The 22,038-nt window shown below is 39.5% G+C and overlaps 1 protein-coding gene across 1 annotated transcript; it reads left to right on the top strand.

Moving 5' to 3' along the window:
• Nucleotides 1-1,909: 1,909 nt before the first annotated feature.
• On the top strand, nucleotides 1,910-10,951 carry HRH4 (histamine receptor H4; the record flags this gene model as incomplete). The annotated part of the gene is made up of 3 exons (XM_082853715.1): nucleotides 1,910-2,024; nucleotides 5,317-5,480; nucleotides 10,145-10,951. 3 exons carry the CDS (start codon nucleotides 1,910-1,912, stop codon nucleotides 10,949-10,951), a joined length of 1,086 nt encoding a protein of 361 aa, XP_082709841.1.
• Between the last annotated feature and the right edge of the window lie 11,087 nt (nucleotides 10,952-22,038).

The following is a 22,038-nucleotide window of genomic DNA, read 5'->3' as shown; positions in this document are numbered from 1 at the left end:
GTCCTTATTAGTTATCTGTCTTATATATAGTAGTGTGTATGTCAATCCCAAACTTCCAATTTATCCTCCCCTGAAGCTCTGTTAAATTGAAAAAAAATTCTCCTTTATCCGTTTTTTATTTTGGGTAGTTTACTTTGCTATATGTTCAAATTCACTAATCTTTTCTTCTGCAATTTCTGATTTGTCATTAATCCTTTGTAATGTATTTTTAGTTCAGACATTTCAGTTTTCATTTCTAGAAGTTTGATTTGGGTCTTTTAAAAATAATTTTATTTCTTTATATATCTGTCTAAAAATATGGAATACACCTATAATAACTGCTTTAATGTCCTTATCTATTAATTCTAGTATCTATGTCAGTTATGGGTGGTTTCAACTGATTGATTTTTCTCTGCATTATGGGTCTTATTTGCATGCTTCTTGGCATGCCTGATAATTCTTAATTGGATTCCAGACATTATACATTTTACCTTGCTGGGGACTGGATATTTTTATGTTCTATAAATATTCTTGAGCTGTGTTCAGAGCTTTCATTAAGTTACTTGGAAGTGGTTTGGTCCTTTCAGATCTTGCTTTTAAGATTTGTGAGGCAGGATCCAAGCAGTATTCGGTATAGGGCTACCTATTTCTGACTACTGAGGCAAGACCTTTCTGAATATATTACCCAGTGCCCCGTGAATTGAGTTTTGTCAGTCTGGCTGGTGGGAACAAAGTCTGTAACTGGCCCCTTGTGACCCCTGGGTATTGTTCCTTCTAATCTTTTTTGAGTGGTTCTTCTTCCTGTCTGAGAACATTTCCCCACATACTGTGCTGGTCAGTACCCTGGTAAATACTTGAGCAGGGCCCTTTGCAGCTCTGAAGCACAGAGTTCCATAATACCCTCTATACAATCACTGTTATCTACACACTCCTCTGTTGGCCCAAAGAATTCATTGGGGCTTTTAGCTCCCTCCACCTTTTTCTTTTTCTTTTTCTTTTTTTTTTTTTGACTGTGCCACTTGGCATGGCATGTGGGATTTTAGTTCCCCCACCAGGGATCAAACCCTCGCCCCCTGCAGTGGAAGCATGGAGTCTTAACCACTAGACCACCAGGGAAGTCCCTTCCCTGACCTTTCGATTATCATTTTCTCATGGAAAATGCAGCTTCTTAACTGGCTTCAGAAAGAAGGGGCGATACCGGACTGGTGACAATTTTTATGCAAACTGGGCTTTCCCGTCCTCATCTATTCATTCATCCCATACTGATTTATTTTGAACCAGGCACCCATTTAGGTGTTGGGGATATATCAGTGAAAATACAGACAAAAATCCTTACCCTCATGGTGCTTGTATTTTTCCTGGGAGCAGGGGCGGGGAGAGGAAAGTAAACAGTATAAATAAGTAAATAAAACTACATAGCATTTTAGAGGTTGATCATTGCTACTGAGAAAAACATAATAGCAGGGAGGAAATGTGTTAGAGGTAGAGGTTGCAATGTAAACCTCAGGGGTAGGGCTCACTGAGGAAGATGCATTGGAGTAAACAAAAGGAGCCTCTGAGGGAAGAATGGTTCATGCCCAGGAAACCCATGCAAGAATCTGAGGGTGTGTGTGCGGTGTATTTGATGCCAGATAGGGTGGAGCAGAGTGAGCTAGGGGTGGAGGGAGTAGCAGAAGCCTTCTTCTCTCCTCCCCCTGGTTCCTTCACTTCCTTTTTATTTTCTTTACCATCTTCTTTTAATATAGTTTGTTTTCCCTCACTCCCCTACCTTCCCACCATCACAATTGGTCATGCCAAAGACTTATGGCTCTTTTCAAGGACCTGGCTATTAGTTTTTCTTATCAAGTCTATTTGACCCAGAAGCATGACTCCAGAGTGGAAGTTATGGAAACACCTAGGAGAGGGTATATCACAGATGTATTTGAGGTTCATGGTTTCAGGTTCTGAAACTCCTTTGGAAGGAGGCGCAAAACCACTCAACAAGACAGAGGAACTGAGCGTGACGTTCGTATTAAACCATCCCAAAGAACTCAAGGTGACAGCAGGTGACATTCATTAAAACAAAAGAAATAGACTTGAGCCTGTTTTCAATTAACTGCTATTTCAAGCAGCTCCAGAGGTTTTGAACACACCTTTCTCTTTTATCTAATTCAGAAAGTTTGTGAAAAACATTATCAATAAATAGACAATGGCATCTGTAATGGAAATGATTGGTGGCATCCCGCTCTTCTTTCCCATCCAGGGGAGGAAATGAGCGTGTATGTGGAAAATGCTCCTGTCGGGAACATTGGAAGCCACAACTCTGGGCCAAAATATAATAAATTTCTCTGTTTTGAAGATACTTTGATTTATCTCAGGTGATCCTGAGATACCACGGGTGCACACACACACACACACACACACACACACACACACCCCTTTGAGATGGAAGGCACCATAAGGAAGCTTAGAGAATTACACCCATTATCTTGTAATAACCTATAATGGAGTATAATCTTCGAAAACACTGAATCACTATGGTATACACCTGAAACTAACACAATACTGTAAATCAACTATACTTCAATTAAAAAAAAATATGCCAGAAATATTTAGAATCCTAAAAGATATATATACACACACACATATACATACATACACATAGAGTTAAAATGTAAAACAAGCAGGCAATTTGAACTACAGGTAAGAACTGACCATACAACTCTTCTTCTCGATGGTGTCTTGTCTCTCACATTTGTATGTAAATCTAGGTACAGGACACTAAGTTCTGCATTTCCTTACACTGGTTCTAAAACAACACCTTTATATCCTCATGTCGCCTTTTTTTTTTTTTTTTTTTTAGGTTGTTTCCCTCGCTTGCCTATTGTAAATAGTGCTTCAATGAGTATTGGGTGCATGTATCTTTTCGAATTATAGTTTTGTCTGGATATATGCCCAGGATTGGGATTGCAGGATCATATGGCAACTCTATTTTAAGTTTTTTGAGGAACCTCCATACTGTTCTCCATAGTGGCTGTACCAATTTACATTCCCACCAACAGTGTAAGAGGGTTCTCTTTTCTCCACACCCTCTCCAGTATTTGTTATTTGTAGACTTTTTAATGATGGTCATTCTGACTGGTGTGAGGTAGTACCTCATTGTTGTTTTGATTTGCATTTCTCTAATAATTAGCAATGTTGAGCATCCTTTCATGTACCTGTTGGCCATCTCTATGTCTTCTTTGGAGAAATGTTTATTTAGGTCTTCTGTCCATTTTTGATTGGGTTGTGTTTTTTTGTTATTGATTTGTATGAGCTGTTTATATATTTTGGAAATTGAGCCCTTGTCAGTCACATCATTTGCAAATATCTTCTCCCAGTCTGTAGGTTGTCTTTTCATTTAGTGTATGGTTTCATTGCTGTACAGCAGCTCATAAGTTTGATTAGGTTCCGTTTGTTTATTTTTGCTTTTATTTCTATTGCCTTGGGAGACTGACCTAAGAAAAACGATTGGTATGATTTATGTCAGAGAGTGTTTTGCCTATGTTCTCTTCTAAGAGTTTCATGGTGGCATGTCATTTTTTTTAACAATAATTATCTTTAAAATATACATTAAAAATTTATTTTATTTATTTATTATACAGCAGGTTCTTATTGGTTATCTATTTTATACATATTCAGTGTATATATGTCAATCCCAATCTCCCATTTCATCCCACAACCAGCACCCCTGCCCCGCTTTCCCACCTTGGTGTCCATACGTTTGTTCTCTACATCTGTGTCTCTATTTCTGCCTTGCAACCCAGTTCATTTGTACCATTTTTCTAGATTCCACATATATGCATTAATATACAATATTTGTTTTTCTCTTTCTGATTTACTTCACTTTGTATGACAGTCTAGGTGCATCCACATGTCTACAAATGACCCAACTTCATTCCTTTTTATGGCTGAGTAATATTCCATTGTATATATGTACCACATCTTCTTTATCCATTCATCTGTTGATGGGCATTTAGGTTGCTTCCATGACCTGGCTATTGTAAATAGTGCTGCAATGAACATTGGGGTGCTCATGTCATCTTGTTTTGGGAGAATGAAGGGTTTCCTTCAATCTTCCCTTTCCTTTCTTTTATCTTTACTATTGTTCTTCATGATAGGTTAACTTGGTTCTCATATGGAAAATGGGAATTCCTTCCAAGTGCCTTCATAAAATATGAAGATATCCAACAAAATAAGATTTCAACCGAGCGTCCACTTAATAGATTATTTTCTTAGTGAGTAGACCACCTGTCTGAAATGTCAATACAACTGAAAACCCCTATAAGGCTAAAGGAAAAGGAACCCAGTTCAGTCATTTTCCACAATGAAGCAGTTTCTGTGCTGAGTTGAATCACTCAGGTATTTTTTCATTTGGTGAAGGGTAGCAGTTAAAGTCAGGGGTTATGAAATCACATTGCTTGGTTTCAAATCCAGTTTTTCCCTTACTTGGGCTAATAATGTCTCCTTTTTGAACTTCAGATTCCTTATCTGCTAACTCAGCATGGTGCCTACCTCATAAAGTTTCTGTGAAAGTTAAATGAGATGATATATGTAATACACATAGCACAATGTCTGGCATCTGGTAATTGCACAATACCTATTAGCTGTTATTAATTTCCTTGAGTTAAACATGTGAGCCATTGGTCAACCCTGGATGTTGTGAAAAATACAAAGATCGACTTCCCACACAGTCCCAGTCCTCAGGAGAAACAAGTTGACGTATGACAACGATATAAAGTAGGATCTATTTGTACATGAGACAGGGAGAGATGAGTGAAGTTCCAGGAGAGGGCAAGTGACAGAGGGGTCACTTCTACCCAGGAAGTTCCAGGAAAGATGATAAGGAGGATGCCACTTTTTAAACTAAGTGAAGAATTAGAAGGAATTAAATAGACTTCTCCGTAGAAGAGAGGAGGATATTCTAGGAAGAAAGAATGTTGTTGGCAAAGGCAAAGAGATGTGACAATGTGAGATGTGTATGGGGGAAGGGTGGCCCATCCTGTTTGGGTTGGGTCATGAACACAAAGATGATGTGTGCTGTACATGGCTGGAAATACATGTTGGGACCTGAACTTAATTTGGAAAGTAATAAGAAGCCATTGAAGGTACGACGTTTGTGACAGCTATTTTAAAAACGGTATTTAAAGAATGTGTATGAGATCAGTCCTGAGTTTGTTGATGAAATACCATGAATTTCTAAATTATAATCAAGCTCTTTTTGGTCAGTTCAGAGAGTTCATTGTGTTGTGTTCCTATGTCTCTTCGTATTCATTGATATGTGCTATTTTTCTTTACCCTCATTTTTTCCCTGTACAGGTGTGATCTCCATTCCTTTGTACATCCCTCACAGGCTGTTCAACTGGAAGTTTGAAGATAACATCTGTGCATTTTGGCTCACTATTGACTATCTTTTGTGCACAACATCTGTGTATAACATTGTACTCATCAGCTTTGATCAATACCAGTCAGTCTCAAATGCTGTAAGTCAAAATATTAATTTATCCTCCTTAGAAGATTATATACTTGTAAATTTTGGGTCCCCAAGCAAAAAATTTTTTTGTTTAATTGGCAAAACTTAGAGAAGCCTGTTACCCTTTTGTTATCTAGCACTAAGTTTTCATTGGTGCTTAGTGAACATTTTCTGTGTGATTTGGTTAGGTCACTCTCTTATGTACCACTAAAATGGGAAGGTGTCCACCAAAATCCAAGGCAAGTTGTGAGAAGTGGTAAATCGAGTCCGTAGTAGATTGGATATGCATGAGTCTCACGGTAGGTTCATCTGTTCAACTCCTTAGACAACTTGAGACCTGAATGTTTTCTTCAGGATGGAACTTGGTGGGCGATTAGAAAGACTCCCAGACTTCTGAATGTCATGAGAAAATTAATTTTGAATGACCAAAGGAAAAGACAGTATACAGGGAAGCTATAGGTTATACAGTAGCACTAACCAGAAACTAACCAGTGCCAGTTTAGGACCCATGCCAAGAAAGTCTGAACTTACCCAAGATTTAGAACAGTCTCATCAACTAGTTCGTGACAGTTCTTAAGCTAAATTTATCAGCAATAGAATAAAGGAGAGAATAAGGTTGATGTTAATAAGGATGAGGGATGGGAAGAGGCCACAGAAACATGGACGGTGATCTGAAGTCTTTGAGACCTAGACGGGAAACTTCCTTCACTCCTGAGTTCCAGGGACCCAAATGTGTGGGAAACGACTGTGCGACAGGGATTTTGCTAAGGACACAAAACTGAATCTCCAGAGTCTTTCCTTTTGAGGAGCATAACAGTCTAATGTGGAGACAGATCCATAAACAAAGGGACTAAGTGTGGTGCTGGAGGCATTGAGAGGACAGTGACAGTTCCGTCCTGGGAGAGTTGTGCAGCTTGGAGGCAGACAGGATTGGGAGGGTGCACTGGACAAGGCAAGGTTAAACTGCTGTAACGAAGAGACTCCAAAATGCTGAGACCTAACAAGACAGAAGCTAACTTTTCTCTCATAGAACAGTTCAGGAAGATGGGAAGGCTCTGCTCCAGGAACTCACCCAGGGATCCAGGCTCTGTACCCTCTAGAGCAGGGACCTATGGTGTCTGTTGCAACTGCTCAAATAAAACTTTATTATCCAAACAGGTCGTGGGCCACACTTGTTCCATGGACAGTGGTTTGCTGACCCCCACCCACCCTAAGTCATTAACCTCCTCTGCATGCTCCAAATCATGCTGTTGTCACTCCAGGTTCTAGAAAGGAAGGGCAAAAGGCAGAAGTCCAGGGTAAGGGATTTTCTTTTAACCAAGTAGTGCAGAATCACACAATCATTTCCACTCACCTTTCATTGGTGAAATTTAGTCATGTGGTCTTACCTTACTGCAAGGGAAGCTGGGAAGTGCGGCCTCTAGCTGAGCTGCCATATGGCCAGGAAGAAGTAGAGAATGGATGTGGTGGGACAGCCAGACCCTTGACATTGAGTACTTTATTGGCACCAGAGTCCACTGCAGTTTGTTCTGGACGAACCCTGGAGAGAGTACAGATCAGTTTGGATTAGCCATCAGAAGCCTATAATCTCATATTTTTCAAACAGATAGTAATCCATTACTGAGTCATGAAATCAGTTCAGTGGGTTATTATGTCACTTTTTCGTAGAATGAAAAAATATGGAAAGAAGTACAACAGAACTTAAGTTAGAGTATAAATTATCAGAGTACCTTGTGCATAATAAAGGTAAGTATTGTTTTATGAATACTTCTGTCTGTATACTTCATTAGGGTATAAAATGTATTTCTCACTTTAGGTCACAGTCAAAATGTTTGAAAAGCAGTGCTCTGATTAATAATCTTTCTTTAACTAAATCTTTAATTTGTACTTTAAAATTTTCCTTTCTCTCTGGGTTTTCTTTTTAATCTTCACTGAGTGTTCCTAGTTAGTGTTCACTGGGACATTTCTTCACGGAACATCCAAGCTCTTGAGGCAACCTCAGCTTTGTGTTAGGGTAAGGGATGGCTTGCCCAGTTAGAAAAAGGGCTTAGAAGTTACAGAGAGTTGAGGAGTGATGTCCAGAGAGAAAATGGGCGGGCTTGTTTCTTGGTCTTGCCCTGAGAAATTCCCCTGGCAATGGAGGCTGTAAACGTGGTGAGGGTTAGGTCAGCTGGATCCGGGTCCCTGGTACACAGCACAGAGTCAAGTGTAAAAAGTGCTCCACACATGAGTGTATGAATGCTCACGGGGGTGCTCAGGCAGCACTCGCACCTCTGTTGGCTGAGTTCCAACACAGCTGTATGAAGCCAGAAGGAAGCCTTTGAAGACCACAGGAGCTCATAGGAAGTGATCATGCGGAATTGAGCTCTTGCTGTAGCTAAAAGTAGAGGAGACAGTGTAATAGTGGAAGGCAGCAGGCCGGGCTTGGGAAATGGAAATCTGACAATAGTTTGGGGAAGGAAGCCTCGATGCAGATGGCAGTGCATGACAGGCACTTAGAACGGCTCTGCAATCCCATCTCATTATTAATACCAGCAAATTCCAGGGGTTGCTCTGCCTCACAAAAGAAACCGGATTGACGGAATGTTTGGATATCTTATTGGGGTGGGGAAGGAAGCAGGGTAAGAGACAACATCCTGAATAATGGACATATTCTGTAGTGGGTGAGAAGTGGGCCACTGATGGATTTCAGGGAGGCACGGGCCTGGATTTAAGCAATGCTTGAACTGTTATCTGTTAAGAATGCTACCCAGAGATGAAGAGATTGGCATCATCTTCTCAATTCCCTTGGATGTCCATTATCCCATTTGACCTTATGCATAATAGAAAAGAGATTACTTTCCAGCATATTGCATCATATCATTACAAAGGCTGAACAGAGCAATTAAAAAACTAAATGCAGTTTATGACCATCTGGGTATTGTTACCATCTTCATAATCATTAGATTTAGCGCAAGTATTAATTAGTGGTATGAGAAGCAGAAGGCAAAAAAATGTATTGTACATGGGCGTTTGTGGTCAGCACCATAGGCATTTTAGCTTAGCCTCAGAAATACCAGTAATTTGGAAAAAGACAAAAAAAGAAAACCCCACTTCTCTGCATTTTTTAAAAATAATTTTTTTTTTTTAAACCAGTCTCCTTTTACCTCTAGCCAATTGGTGAGCCCTTCCCAGCATGTACAATGCATCAGAGAAAGACAGTGCTGGGCATTGTTACACCCCTTTAATAAAAATGAGAAACCACTTTAGAACAAGACTTGAAAACTCACAGAGAAAATAGCACTTGAGAGATGGTGAAAGGGAAGTGTGTTCCAACTTCATGGGTAAATCATTTCCTTTCCCTTGAGTGCCAAAGGCAGAAAAACATGGAATATTTGGGCTGGAAGGAATCTTACCGATCTAAAAGGTGTCCAGACAGGTTGTGTGCTCTAGGTGCCCTTAAGAAAGTCTTGGGTCATACGTTTATCCCTCATACAGCGTGGTTGGCATTTTAGATTTCTTATAGAAGATTTCAGAATCAATCAAAAGTCATGGGTCTTGTGATCCAAGAGCAATCCTCCCTCAGAGAATCCCATTTTCCCTTACAGAAGCCTGTCCTTGTGACCAAGTGGACTTAGAACATTCTTCACCCCTATAAAAAGACCGTGGCACGCACCACAGCCATGTCTCCCCAGTGGCTGGCCACCACTGCTTTGGCACCATTTTTGTCGGGTAGATACGTTTGTAGAAATAAATGATTTGGTCATGCTCAGTAACACTGTAGTATCTCCCCACAGCTGGTTTAAACTTTCTTTTTGTGCGTCATCTTGTGGGAGTAACATAAGAGTTCTTCTCTTTTTGACCCCACCTTGAAGGCTCAGCATAAACTGCAGAGTAGATTCTTCCTAAATACCGGATTTAGAAAAGCCAGTGTCTTTTAAACTTTTCTGTGACTTCAGTGATAAATGCATTTTACACTATGATTCAGTACACACATTTCTCGTTCTCTATATACATCTATATTCCCAAAGCAAAAGTTTCATCAAACAATACATATCTTTAGGATGTGTGATGCATTCTGACACTGATTATTCCAATTCATTAAAAAAAATTGCTGCTCATGATCCATCTGGCAAGTTAAAAACACCGTGAAAGGGCTTCCCTGGTGGCGCAGTGGTTGAGAGTCCGCCTGCCGATGCAGGGGACGCGGGTTCATGTCCCGGTCCGGGAAGATCCCACATGCTACGGAGTGGCTGGGCCCGTGAGCCATGGCCGCTGAGCCTGCACGTCCGGAGCCTGTGCTCTGCAACGGGAGAGGCCACAACAGTGAGAGGCCCACGTACCGCAAAAAACAAAACAAAACAAAACAAAAAAACACCGTGAAAATGGGCATTTCGTTTCAGTTAACAGTTCAGGTTAGTGTCTGTGGACTAGGAAGACTGCATTCTTATTTTAGATATTGACTTTGACATTTTCTATAGTGTCAGAGGTTTAACCTTGAACTGCTAAGAAAGCCTACATCTTGGCCCAGGGTCCACCGAAATCGAACCCTCTGCCCTGGCCCAGATCATGTTACCCAAATTCAGTGAATATCCCCACTTTGCACATCCCTGAAACTCCTGAGGGCCGATGGTACGCTTTGTGCAATCAACATATGCTCATCGTATTGAAAATAACTTACTTGGTTTCTTTTAGGTACCTTACAGAGCTCAGCACACTGGGATCTTGAAGATTGTGGTTCTGATGGTGGCCGTCTGGGTAGTGGCTTTCTTAGTGCATGGGCCAATAATTCTAGTTTCAGAGGCCTGGAAGAATGGGAAGGGGGATTGTGAACCTGGATTCCTAACAGAATGGTATATCCTTGCCCTCATGGTACTGTTGGAATTCATGATCCCAGTCTTGTTAATGGCTTATTTCAACATGTATATTTACTGGAGCCTATGGAAGTATGGTAATCTCAGTAGGTGGCACTCTAGATTCACTTCTGTCTCTTCCAGTAGCTATGGACGCTCATTCAGGAGTGGACTGTTTTCAAGGACATCTTTTTCTAACCCAGAGGAAGCAGCAGCATCCCTTCGTTCAGAGAAACCAAGAAGAAAGAGCAGGCTCTTGTTTTCCTTAATAGCCCAGCCAAATAGTGTAACTGCTTCCAAAATGGGCTCCCTCTCCCATTCAGATTCCCTTGTTCTTCAACAAAGCGAACATCTTGAGCTGTGCAGAGGCAGGAAATTAGCCAAGTCACTGGCCATTCTCTTAGGTGTTTTTGCCACTTGCTGGGCTCCCTACTCTCTGTTCACAATTATTCGTTCAATATCCCCCACAGATCTCAGTCTGTCAGCAACAGCTGTGTATGAGTTCACATTTTGGCTTCAGAGGTTCAATTCCTTTGACAATCCTTTTTTGTATTCGCTGTGTCACAAGCGTTTTCAGAAGGCTTTCTTGAAAATATTTTGTGTGAAAAAGCAGTCCATACCATCACACAATCGGTCAACGTCCTCTTAATCTTTGTGCCTATGTAAATTTCAGTCTTGCTCTCACCTAAATGAATCTGGCTTTCATCTTGCCCTTTCCACTCTACTGAAAAAATCCAGAAAATCATAACACTTGAAAACTTGAAAAAAAAATACCTGGAACCTAGAAGTCAGTGGAAAATTATTCCGGTGAATAACAACAGCATAATTAGAAATTGACAGTAATATTTTTGTAAATTCATAATCACAAAAGCACTATATTTTTCTTAGTCATCACCTCTTCTTTGTCTTTTAGATCTTAAATAACGTTGATTGTGAAATTCAAGAATTTTGGTTTTCTATGTTCAGTGTTTGCTACAGTCTTAAGAGAATTTCCCTTTTTTATTTTATAGTGATGAAAACTCGTCACGTTTTAAGATCATTCCCTAAAGTATACAGTAGAAAAAAAGAGCTCTTGTGCCCTCTTTGCTGGGGGTGGGTAACTGTTATGGTCACTGAGCAGGCGAATTAGGGTTTGAGTTGGCAGGACGGGGGTTGAGGGTGCCAGATAGAAGAGCAGAGGGCATGTGTACTTCCAGACTCCATATTCCTGATCCTAGAAAAGAAGGAAGTGTGAGACGAGGGAGGAAAATGGAGGTCACTGCAGCTCTCAAAGGTCCTCAATGAAGTTATCTTGGAGGCCCCAGCAATCAGAAGATGTCAGAGTGAGGGACAGCCAATGGGTTGAAAGGATGGCTTTCCCTATGCCTTCCTGCCCCCTTCTCCCAACTTCCACATCAGCTCAAACTTCTCTGTGAGAAAATATGGAAGAAAGAGAAAGGCTAAGAGATGCAAAAGGACTATATGATTAAACCTGATGTACCTGGTGTAACATTCACAGAACTATAGTACATGTCAATAATTATGAATAAAATATATTTCTGTGTTTGATGTTTTTAACTCGTGTGCTCAATAGTTTACACTGAAGTGCTCAGAGTGATTCCTTTATTATGCAGTTAATGTAGGTTATACCTTACTGATGAGTTGCATTTTATTAGACTGGTGACATTTTGTTCTCTTTGTCATTATTAATTTTTTCATAGTGTTCTTTGCCTGTCTTTGTCATAACATTTCATTTTGACTTCATAGTTAATTTAATCTATTCTGTAAGGTTTTATCAGTGTTTCTTCTATAACTTCTCAGAGTTCTTTTTTTGGGGGGGGAGGAGCATTACCTTTATTATTTATTTATTTTTTATATGGCAGGTTCTTATTAGTTATCCATTCTATACATATTAGTGTATACATGTCAATCCCAATCTCCCACTTCATCCCACCACGACCACCACCACCCCCGCTGCTTTCCCCACTTGGTGTCCATACGTTTGTTCTCTATATCTGTGTCTCAATTTCTGCCCTGCAAACTGGTTCATCTGTACCATTTTCGTAGGTCCCACATCTATGCGTTAATATACGATATTTGTTTTTCTCTTTCTGATTTACTTCACTCTGTATAACAGTCTCTAGATGCATCCACGTCTCTACAAATGACCCAGTTTCGTTCCTTTTTATGGTTGAGTAATATTCCATTGTATATATGTACCACATCTTCTTTATCCATTCATCTGGCAATGGGCATTTAGGTTGCTTCCATGACCTGGCTATTGTAAATAGTGCTGCAATGAACGTTGTGGTACATGCATCTTTTTGAATTATGGTTTTCTCTGGGTATATGCCCAGTAGTGGGATTACTGGGTCATACAGTAATTCTATTTTTAGTTTTTTAAGGAACCTCCATACTGTTCTCCATAGTGGCTGTATCAATTTACCTTCCCACCAACAGCGCAAGAGTGTTCCCTTTTCTCCACACCCTCTCCAGCATTTGTTGTTTGTAGATTTTCTGATGATGCCCATTCTAACTGGTGTGAGAGGATAACTCATTGTAGTTTTGATTTGCATTTCTCTAATAATTAGTGATGCTGAGCAGCTTTTCATGTGTTTCTTGGCCATCTGTATGCCTTCTTTGGAGAAATGTCTATTTAAGTCTTATGCCCATTTTTGGATTGGGTTGTTTGTTTTTTTTAATATTGAGTTGCATGAACTGTTAATGTATTTTGGAAATTAATCCTTTGTCTGTTGATTCGTTTGCAAATATTTTCTCCCACTCTGAGGGTTGTCTTTTCGTCTTGTTTGTAGTTTCCTTTGCTTTGCAAAGCTTTTACGTTTCATTAGGGCCCATTTGTTTGTTTTTATTTCCATTACTCTAGGAGGTGGATCAAAAAGATCTTGCTGTGATTTATGTCAAACAGTGTTTTTCCCATGTTTTCCTCTAACAGTTTTATAGTGCCCAGTCTTACATTTAGGCCTCTAACCCATTTTGAGTTTATTTTTGTGTATGATGTTAGGGAGTGTTCTAATTTCATTCTTTTACATGTAGCTGTCCAGTTTTCCCAGCACCACTTATTGAAGAGACTGTCTTTCCTCCATGTATATCCTTGCCTCCTTTGTCATAGATTAGTTGACCATAGGTGCATGGGTTTATCTCTGGGCTTTCTATCCTGTTCCATTGATCTTTATTTCTGTTTTTCTGCCAGTACCATACTGTCTTGATTACTGTAGCTTTGTAGTATAGTCTGAAGTCAGGGAGTCTGATTCCTCCAGTTCCGTTTTTTTCCCTCAAGACTGCTTTGGCTATTCGGGGTCTTTTGTGTCTCCATACAAATTTTAAGATTTTTTGTTCTAGCTCTGCAAAAAATGCCACTGGTAATTTGATAGGGATTGTATTGAATCTGTAGATTGCTTTGGGCAGTATAGTCATTTTCACAATATTGATTCTTCCAATCCAAGAATATGGTATATCTCTCCATCTGTTTGAATCATCTTTAATTTATTTCATCAGTGTCTTATAGTTTTCTGCATACAGGTCTTTAGTCTCCCTAGGTACGTTTATTCCTAGGTATTTTATTATTTTTATTGCAATGCTAAATGGGAGTGTTTCCTTAATTTCTCTTTCAGATTTCTCATCATTAGTGTATAGGAATGCAAGAGATTTCTGTGCATTAATTTTGTATCCTGAAACTTTACCAAATTCATTGATTAGCTCTAGTAGTTTTCTGGTAGCATCTTTAGGATTCTCTGTGTATAGTATCACATCATCTGCAAACAGTGACAGTTTTACTTCTTCTTTTCCAATTTGTATTCCTTTTATTTCTTTTTCTTCTCTGATTGCCATGGCTAAGACTTCCAGAACTATGTTGAAAAACAGTGGCAAGAGTGGACATCCTTGTCTTTTTCCTGATCTTAGAGGAAATGCTTTCAGTTTTTCACCATTGAGAATGATGTTTGCTGTGGGTTTCTCGTATATGGCCTTTATTATGTTGAGGTAGGTTCCCTCTATGCCCACTTTCTGGAGAGTTTTTATCATAAATGGGTGTTGAATTTGGTCAAAAGCTTTTTCTGAATCTAATGAGATGATCATATGGTTTTTATTCTTCAATTTGTTAATATGGTGTACCACATTGATTGATTTGCGTATACTGAAGAACGCTGCATCCTTGGGATAAATCCCACTTGATCATGGTGTATGCTTCTTTTAATGTGTTGTTGGAATCTGTTTGCTAGTATTTTGTTGAGGATTTTTGCATCTATATTCATCAGTGATATTGGTCTGTAATTTTCTGTTTGTAGTATCATTGTCTGGTTTTGGTATCAGGGTGATGGTGGCCTCACAGAATGAGTTTGGGAGTGTTCCTTCCTCTACAATTTTTTTGGAGAGTTTGAGAAGGATGGGTGTTAGCTCTTCTCTAAATGTTTGATAGAATTCACCTGTGAAGCCATCTGGTCCTGGAATTTTGTTTGTTGGATGATTTTTAATCACAGTTTCAATTTCATTACTTGTGATTGGTCTGTTCATATTTTCTATTTCTTCCTGGTTCAGTCTTGGAAGTTTATACCTTTCTAAGAGTTTGTCCATTTCTTCCAGGTTGTCCATTTTATTGGCATAGAGTTGCTTATAGTAGTTTTTTAGTATGCTTTGTATTTTTGTGGTGTCTGCTGTAACTGCTCTTTTTTTATTTCTAATTTTATCGATTTGAGTCCTCTTCCTCTTTTTCTTGGGTCTGGCTAATGGTTTATCAATTGTGTTTATCTTCTCAAAGAACCAGATTTTAGTTTTATTGATCTTTGCTATTGTTTTCTTTGTTTCTATTTCATTTATTTCTGCTCTGATCTTTATGATTTCTTTCCTTCTGCTAACTTTGGGTTTTGTTTGTTCTTCTCTAGTTCCTTTAGGTGTAAGGTTAGATTGTTTGAGGGTTTTTTTTTTTTGTTTCTTGAGGTAGGCTTGTATTGCGATAAACTTCCCTTTTAGAACTGCTTTTGCTGCATCCCATAGGTTTTGGATCATCGTATTTCCGTTGTCATTTGTCTCTAGGTATTTTTTGATTTCGTCTTTGATTTCTTCAGTGATCTCTTGGTTATTTAGTAACATATTGTTTAGCCTCCATGTGTTTGTGTGTTTCTATGTTTTTTTCTTGTAATTTATTTGTAATCTCATAGCACTGTAGTCAGAAAAGATGTTTGATATGATTTCAATTTTCTTAAATTTACCAAGGCTTGATTTGTGGCCCAAGATGTAATCCTGGAAATTGTTCTGTGCCCACTTGAGAAGAAACTGTAATCTGCTCTTTTTGGATGGAATGTCCTATGACTATCAATTAAATATATCTGGTCTACTGTGTCATTTAAAGCTTGTGTTTCCTTATTAATTTTCTGTTTGGATGATCTGTCCATTGGTGTAAGTGAGGTGTTAAAGTTCCCCACTATTATTGTGTTACTGTCGATTTTCTCTTTTATAGCTGTTAGCAGTTGCCTTATGTACTGAGGTGCTCCTATGTTGGGTGCATATATATTTATAATTGTTATATCTTCTTCTTGGATTGATCCCTTGATTATTATGTATTGTCCTTCCTTGTCTCTTGTAACATTCTTTATTTTAAAGTCTATTTTATCTGATATGAATATTGCTACTCCAGCTTTCTTTTGATTTCCATTTGCATGAAATATCTTTTTCCATCCACTCACTTTCAGTCTGTATGTGTCCCTAGGTCTGAAGTGGGTCTCTTGTCGACAGCATATATATGGGTCTTGTTTTTGTATCCATTAAGCGAGCCTGTATCTTTTGGTTGGAGCATTTAATCCATTCACGCTTAAGGTAATTATCGACATGCATGTCCCTATGACCATTTTCTTAATTGTTATGGGTTTGTTTTTGTAGGTCCTTTTCTTCTCTTGTGTTTCCCACTTAGAGACGTTCCTGTAGCATTTGCAGTAGAGCTGGTTTGGTGGTGCTGAATTCTCTTAGCTTTTGCTCATCTGTAGAGCTTTTGATTTCCCCATTGAATGTGAATGAGATCCTTGCCGGGTAGAGTAATCTTGGTTGTAGGTTCTTCCCTTTCATCACTTTAAATATGTCCTGCCACTCCCTTTTGGCTTGTAGAGTTTCTGCTGAGAAATCAGCTGTTAACCTTATGGGAGTTCCTGTGTATGTTATTTGTTGTTTTTCCCTTGTTGTTTCATTAATTTTTCTTTGTCTTTAATTTTTTTCAATTTGATTACTATGTGTCTCGGCGTGTTTCTCCTTGGGTTTATCCTGCCTGGGACTCTCTGTGCTTCCTGGACTTGGGTGGCTATTTCCTTTCCCATGTTAGGGAAGTTTTCAACTATAATCTCTTCAAATATTTTCTCGGGTCCTTTCTCTCTCTCTTCTCCTTCTGGGACCCCTATAGTGCAAATGTTGCTGTGTTTAATGTTGTCCCAGAAGTCTCTTAGGCTGTCTTCACTTCTTTTCATTCTTTTTTCTTTATTCTCTTCTGTGGCAGTGAATTCCACCATTCTGTCTTCCAGGTCACTTATCCATTCTTCTGCCTCAGTTATTCTGCTATTGATTCCTTCTAGTGCATTTTTCATTTCAGTTATTGTATTGTTCACTTCTGTTTGTTTGTTCTTTAATTCTTCTAGGTCTTTGTTAAACATTTCTTGCATCTTCTTGATCTTTGCCTCCATTCTTTTTCCAAGATCCTGGATCATCTTCACTATCATAATTCTGAATTCTTTTTCTGGAAGGTTGCCTATCTCCACTTCATTTAGTTGTTTTTCTGGGGTTTTATCTTGTTCCTTCATCTGGTACATAGCCCTCTGCCTTTTTATCTTGTCTATCTTTCTGTGAATGTGGTTTTTGTTCCACAGGCTGCAGGATTGTAGTTCTTCTTGCTTCTACTGTCTGCCCTCTGGTCTTCTCAGAGTTCTTATACAGATTAGTCATTTTCATATTTCTTAGACCTTTTAAAGCTTTGATTAATTTCAAAGACTAAAATACGAAAATATTTTAAGTATATAAGAAATGCATGACTTTTTTTTTTTTTTTTTTTTTTTTTTTTGCGGTACATGGGTCTCTCACTGTTGTGGCCTCTCCCATTGCAGAGCACAGGCTCCGAACGTGCAGGCTCAGCGGCCATGGCTCACGGGCCCAGCCACTCCGTGGCATGTGGCATCCTCCCGGACCGGGGCACAAACCCGTGTCCTCTGCATTGGCAGGCGGACTCTCAATCACTGCGCCACCAGGGAAGCCCCAGAAATGCACATGATTTTTATATACACTTATGCCTTAACATTAAGTTGAAACAGGAAATGCATGTTTAATGTTCAATCATAATTTGAAAAATTTGAGAAATAAACCCTCATGAACAGACAAGTTTTTATAAAGCTGTTACTTGTCAGCTGTTGGTTTTAACATTTATAAATTAGTAGTTTTGGATTTCATCTCATCACTGGAGGCTTGAATGTTCACTGAATGGAGTGGCCACAGGAGAACTTTCCTAGTTGAACCTTGGGGGAAACATGCCTAAATTGTCATATGTATTTTCTAAAACATAGAAAATGTAATATGTATGGTATTTCATTCAATCCAAGATGCTGTCACTGTAAGACTTACCATCTTATACTATAAAAGAGAAAATGCTTTAGATTGTCTATGAAACAATACTTTAAAAATCACAATTATAATAAGTCCTATTCTGATTTCAGGATTGTTGAAAAGTGAGAAACGTGTGTTTTAGAAGTGATGAAATATGATCTAGGTATGAGAAATGACAGAACAGGGCTAATCCTCTATGAAATGAGAGTTTGAATAAAATACTTTTGATGGTACATTCATGTATTCATTATACAAATGTGTATTAGGAGTCTATCATGTATTAACTACTTATTATAAAGATGTCTGTGAACCTTGCCAATAAGATTTATATTCCCTGGGGCAGGAATATTACTTTTCTTTTAGTACAATGCACCTCATAGCTATTTATTGAAAAGGCACACACTAGGCATTTTCCTTAAAAAGGGAATGTCGATGCCAGTCTTTTATTTTTTTTAAACACTTGATGAATTTTTAAAAAAGATTTAGTTATTGTTTACTTATTTATTTTATTTATTTTTGGCTGCATCAGATCTTAGTTGTGGCCCTCGGGATCTTCATTGAGGCATGTGGGATCATTTGCTGCAGTGTGCGTGCTCTTTGTTGCGGCATGCAGGCTTCTCTCTAGTTGTGGTGTATGGGTTTTCTCTTCTCTACTTGTGGTGCGCAGGCTCTAGCGCGCGTGGGCTCTGTCCTTGTGGCGTGCAGGTTCCAGAGCACGTGGACTCTGTAGTTTGTGGCATGCGGGCTCTGGTTGAGGCTCGCAAGTTCAGTAGTCGTCGCATGCAGGCTTAGTTGCCCCGCGGCACGTGGGATCTTAGTTCCCTGACCAGTGATCGAATCCGAAACCACCAGGGAAGTCCCAATCCCAGTCTTTTAAATGCAAGTCTTTTAAATTTGCACTGAAGGAACTTTAAAATGTTTTTCATTATAATAAAAATAATATGAACTTATTATAAAAAGACAACAGTTAAATAATTCCTTTACCCAAGATGCAGCCACAACTATTAGTTTGGTATAGGTGTGTCTAGAGAAAAGAATGATATAATCCCATTTTCTAGAAACACGTGTTTATATATCTAAACATCTCAAGATATCCTCAGGTGGGGCTTTTCATAAAACAAAGGCTCCTATTCTAGTATGAGTAAATACCATCCGCCAGTCCCCAGTATAACTGGTTTATAAACACTAAATTTTAGGGACTTCCCTGGTGGTCCAGTGATAAAGAATCAGCCTTCCAATGCAGGGGATGTGTGTTCGATTGAGAGAGTGCCTCAACGAGAGAGCCTGTGTGCCACAAACTACAGGGCCCACGCGCCCTGGAGCCCGTGCATCACAACTAGAGAGAGAAAGCCCACATGACGCAATGAAAGATCCTGCATGCCTCAACGAAGACGCTGTGTGGTACAACTAAGACCCGACGCAGCCAAAAAAATAAAGAAAATAAAATAAAAAATACTAAATTTTAAAGATATTTAATTTTAAATTAATTATTTTAAAATACATATTTAAAAATTTTTAAATACTTATTAGCTCATCTTAAATCTAGACCCAACTCCACTGGCATAATTGGCAGAACATTCCTAAGAATGTTGTTTCCTAGGTGTTGGCTTCAGTTGGCCTGTATAGACAGAGATTCAAGAAGAGTGAAGGCAGATTTAGGGCTATGTCAACTATGAATGGCACTTTAGGTATAGTCTTTTTATGGGTCATAAGGACTTTAAATATAAATAACTGATCATAATAACTATTTTACAGAACTGCTTTTTGTGGCTTTTTGGTAACTACTTTCTTGTAACAAGGATCTTGAGACTTGAAACTATTCTTCACACTGTGAGTTCAGAAAAAGGAATTCCTGTATACAAAATAAACTTTTTGTTCTAATAATTGTTGTCAGGGTTGAGTAAAGTTATTTCAAACAGAAGGAATTTAAATAGTGCAGGATATCAGAAGGCTGAAAGAGCAAGAAGTGGATGTTTATGTAACCCAGAGATTAAGAATTTAAGAAACTGACTACCATCTTTAAGGTTAGAGACAGTAAAAGAGAAGTGGTGTTATCAGAATCTAGGATCTTGGAGACATCCTTAGAGGGTTAATGCTTGGAGGCCTGATTAATTCCTAATGACCAATGGTAGAGCTTGGACAGCCGAAGAGGTGGGTGCTCAGACTGCCTTGAGGGTAGATGCGGCAGGGCAGCCAAGGCTGTGGCTAGTACCTCTGATGGGGCCCAGCAAGGCAGGAACATTGCTGTGCACTGCTGCTAGAGGGATGCCAAGTCAAGTGAGTTTTCTTCTCTGTACGTCCTACCTTCCAATCTCTTGCCAGTGCCTTCCATTCATGGAACCTAACTGAAAGCCAGTTGGCAAGGGAGTCTGGGAAACATGATTCCTAGCTCCAGCCTACAGTGTGGTGTATAAAAAGGTAGGCTTGGAGGTAACAGACACCAGATAACTGGCGAAAGCATCCTATATTAAAGAATAAAGTAGAACGTTGGTCTTCAGGGATTTAGCATTCAGAGTTTCAACTGTATATAAGCAGCTGGCTGGTCCACAACATTGTAATTTTCTTAAGGCACAAATTCACATCATGTATCTTTAGGCTGGTATGCTGAGTGATTCGGCTGCTAATGTTACCGAAATAAGTGTATGGACCCTGCTAGGGCCTGCCTTGGTGGGTTTGAGTAGGTGAATAATGAAACCAAGCTTCTGACACAGCACAAGCTTTATTCAGTGGCCAAAGAATGGACAAGCTGGAACTAAGTTCACAGATCAACTTCTCACCCAGCTGGCGAGAGTGATTTAATTTTAAAGAATAAAGCTAAAGGGGGAAAAAAAAAGCTAAAGGGAAGTGAGGCATAGGCATTAGTTTACTGGGGGGAAGGGGCAGGGCTTTTTCAAGGGAGTGTGGTGTCACCCCCTTTTTATCCTTTTTTGGTCCTTAATGTCTGGTCCTGGCTGTTGATAGGTGTGTGCTACTGGAGTAAAATCAATGTATAATGAGACCCAGGGTCTGTTGGAGGTCAGGTTTGTTGCCATCTTGGTCCCAGCTGGTTCCATCTGTTTTTTTTCTTTTTTCGTGTGTGGCTTCCTTTCTTATCTCTGGACCCTTTAACTTAAAGATTTACGTTCACTCCTGCTAAAGGTTGGGTTAGTTGTCAGGTCTGTGCAAGGACACTCCTGCTAACAGGGGGTTGATGGGTTTTGAGCAAAGACCTGGAGCCGTTCTGGCAACATTAAGCCCAGCATCCTCATTCCCACAAAGCTTTCTTGACCTCTGTTCTTGTCACATGGACTTCAGTACGTAAGAAGTGTTCAACATTTTTGTGTTGGTGATGCAAGTGAAAGAGGAATGAAGTCCAGGGTAGCATGGGACTCAGCAGTGGGTATCATTGGTGGGTTCCCTACAGAGATTCCAAGCTGGCAGTCCATGGAGGTGTCTGGTCTATAAGATGAGTGGATTTTGTTATTTAAAAATTGGGGAATTCAACATTAAAATTGAGATTTTTCAGGTTTTTTTTTTTTTTTTTTTTTTAAGAAATTGAAAGATCCAGCAACATTGGGCCCACATTCCCTCAAGAAAACAATTTGCTGAATCTAAGTTCTGAGTAGTGGCTGCCTCTTGTAGGCAGGGAGATACCCTGCAGGGCTCCACAGTTCCATTTTCCTTCATTTAGTCACTTTCATTTGCCTGTCTGTTCCCTTTAGGTATCTGAATTGCAGGCCCTGCTCTATATGTAAAAAGAAAAAGTGATTCATGAAACTAGAGAGTACCCTAGAAACTACAAACATTGCCTTTTCTTTATTTTTTTTAATTTTTACTTTTTGGCTGCGTCGGGTCTTCATGGCTGCGTGCAGGCTTTCTCTAGTTGCGGTGAGCGGGGGCTACTCTTCATTGTGGTTCGTGGGCTTCTCTTGATGTGGAGCACAGGCTCTAGGTGCACGGGCTTCAGTAGCTGTGGCTCGCAGGCTCTAGAGCACAGGCTCAGTAGTTGTGGCACATGGGCTTAGTTACTCTGCAGCATGTGGGATCTTCCCAGACCAGGGATTGAACCCGTGTCCTCTGCATTGGCAGGCGGATTTTTAACCACTGCGCCACCAGGGAAGTCCCAACATTGCCCTTTCTGTTGGAAATTTTATGTTCTGGAGGTCTTTCAGTTAGGATTCCTTTGGT

Source organism: Leucopleurus acutus, assembly GCF_964270905.1.
Source record: "Leucopleurus acutus genome assembly, chromosome: 13".
NCBI lineage: Eukaryota > Metazoa > Chordata > Mammalia > Artiodactyla > Delphinidae > Leucopleurus > Leucopleurus acutus.
Note: the sequence above shows the minus strand (reverse complement) of the source record. Positions and strands in the feature narration are given on the sequence as shown.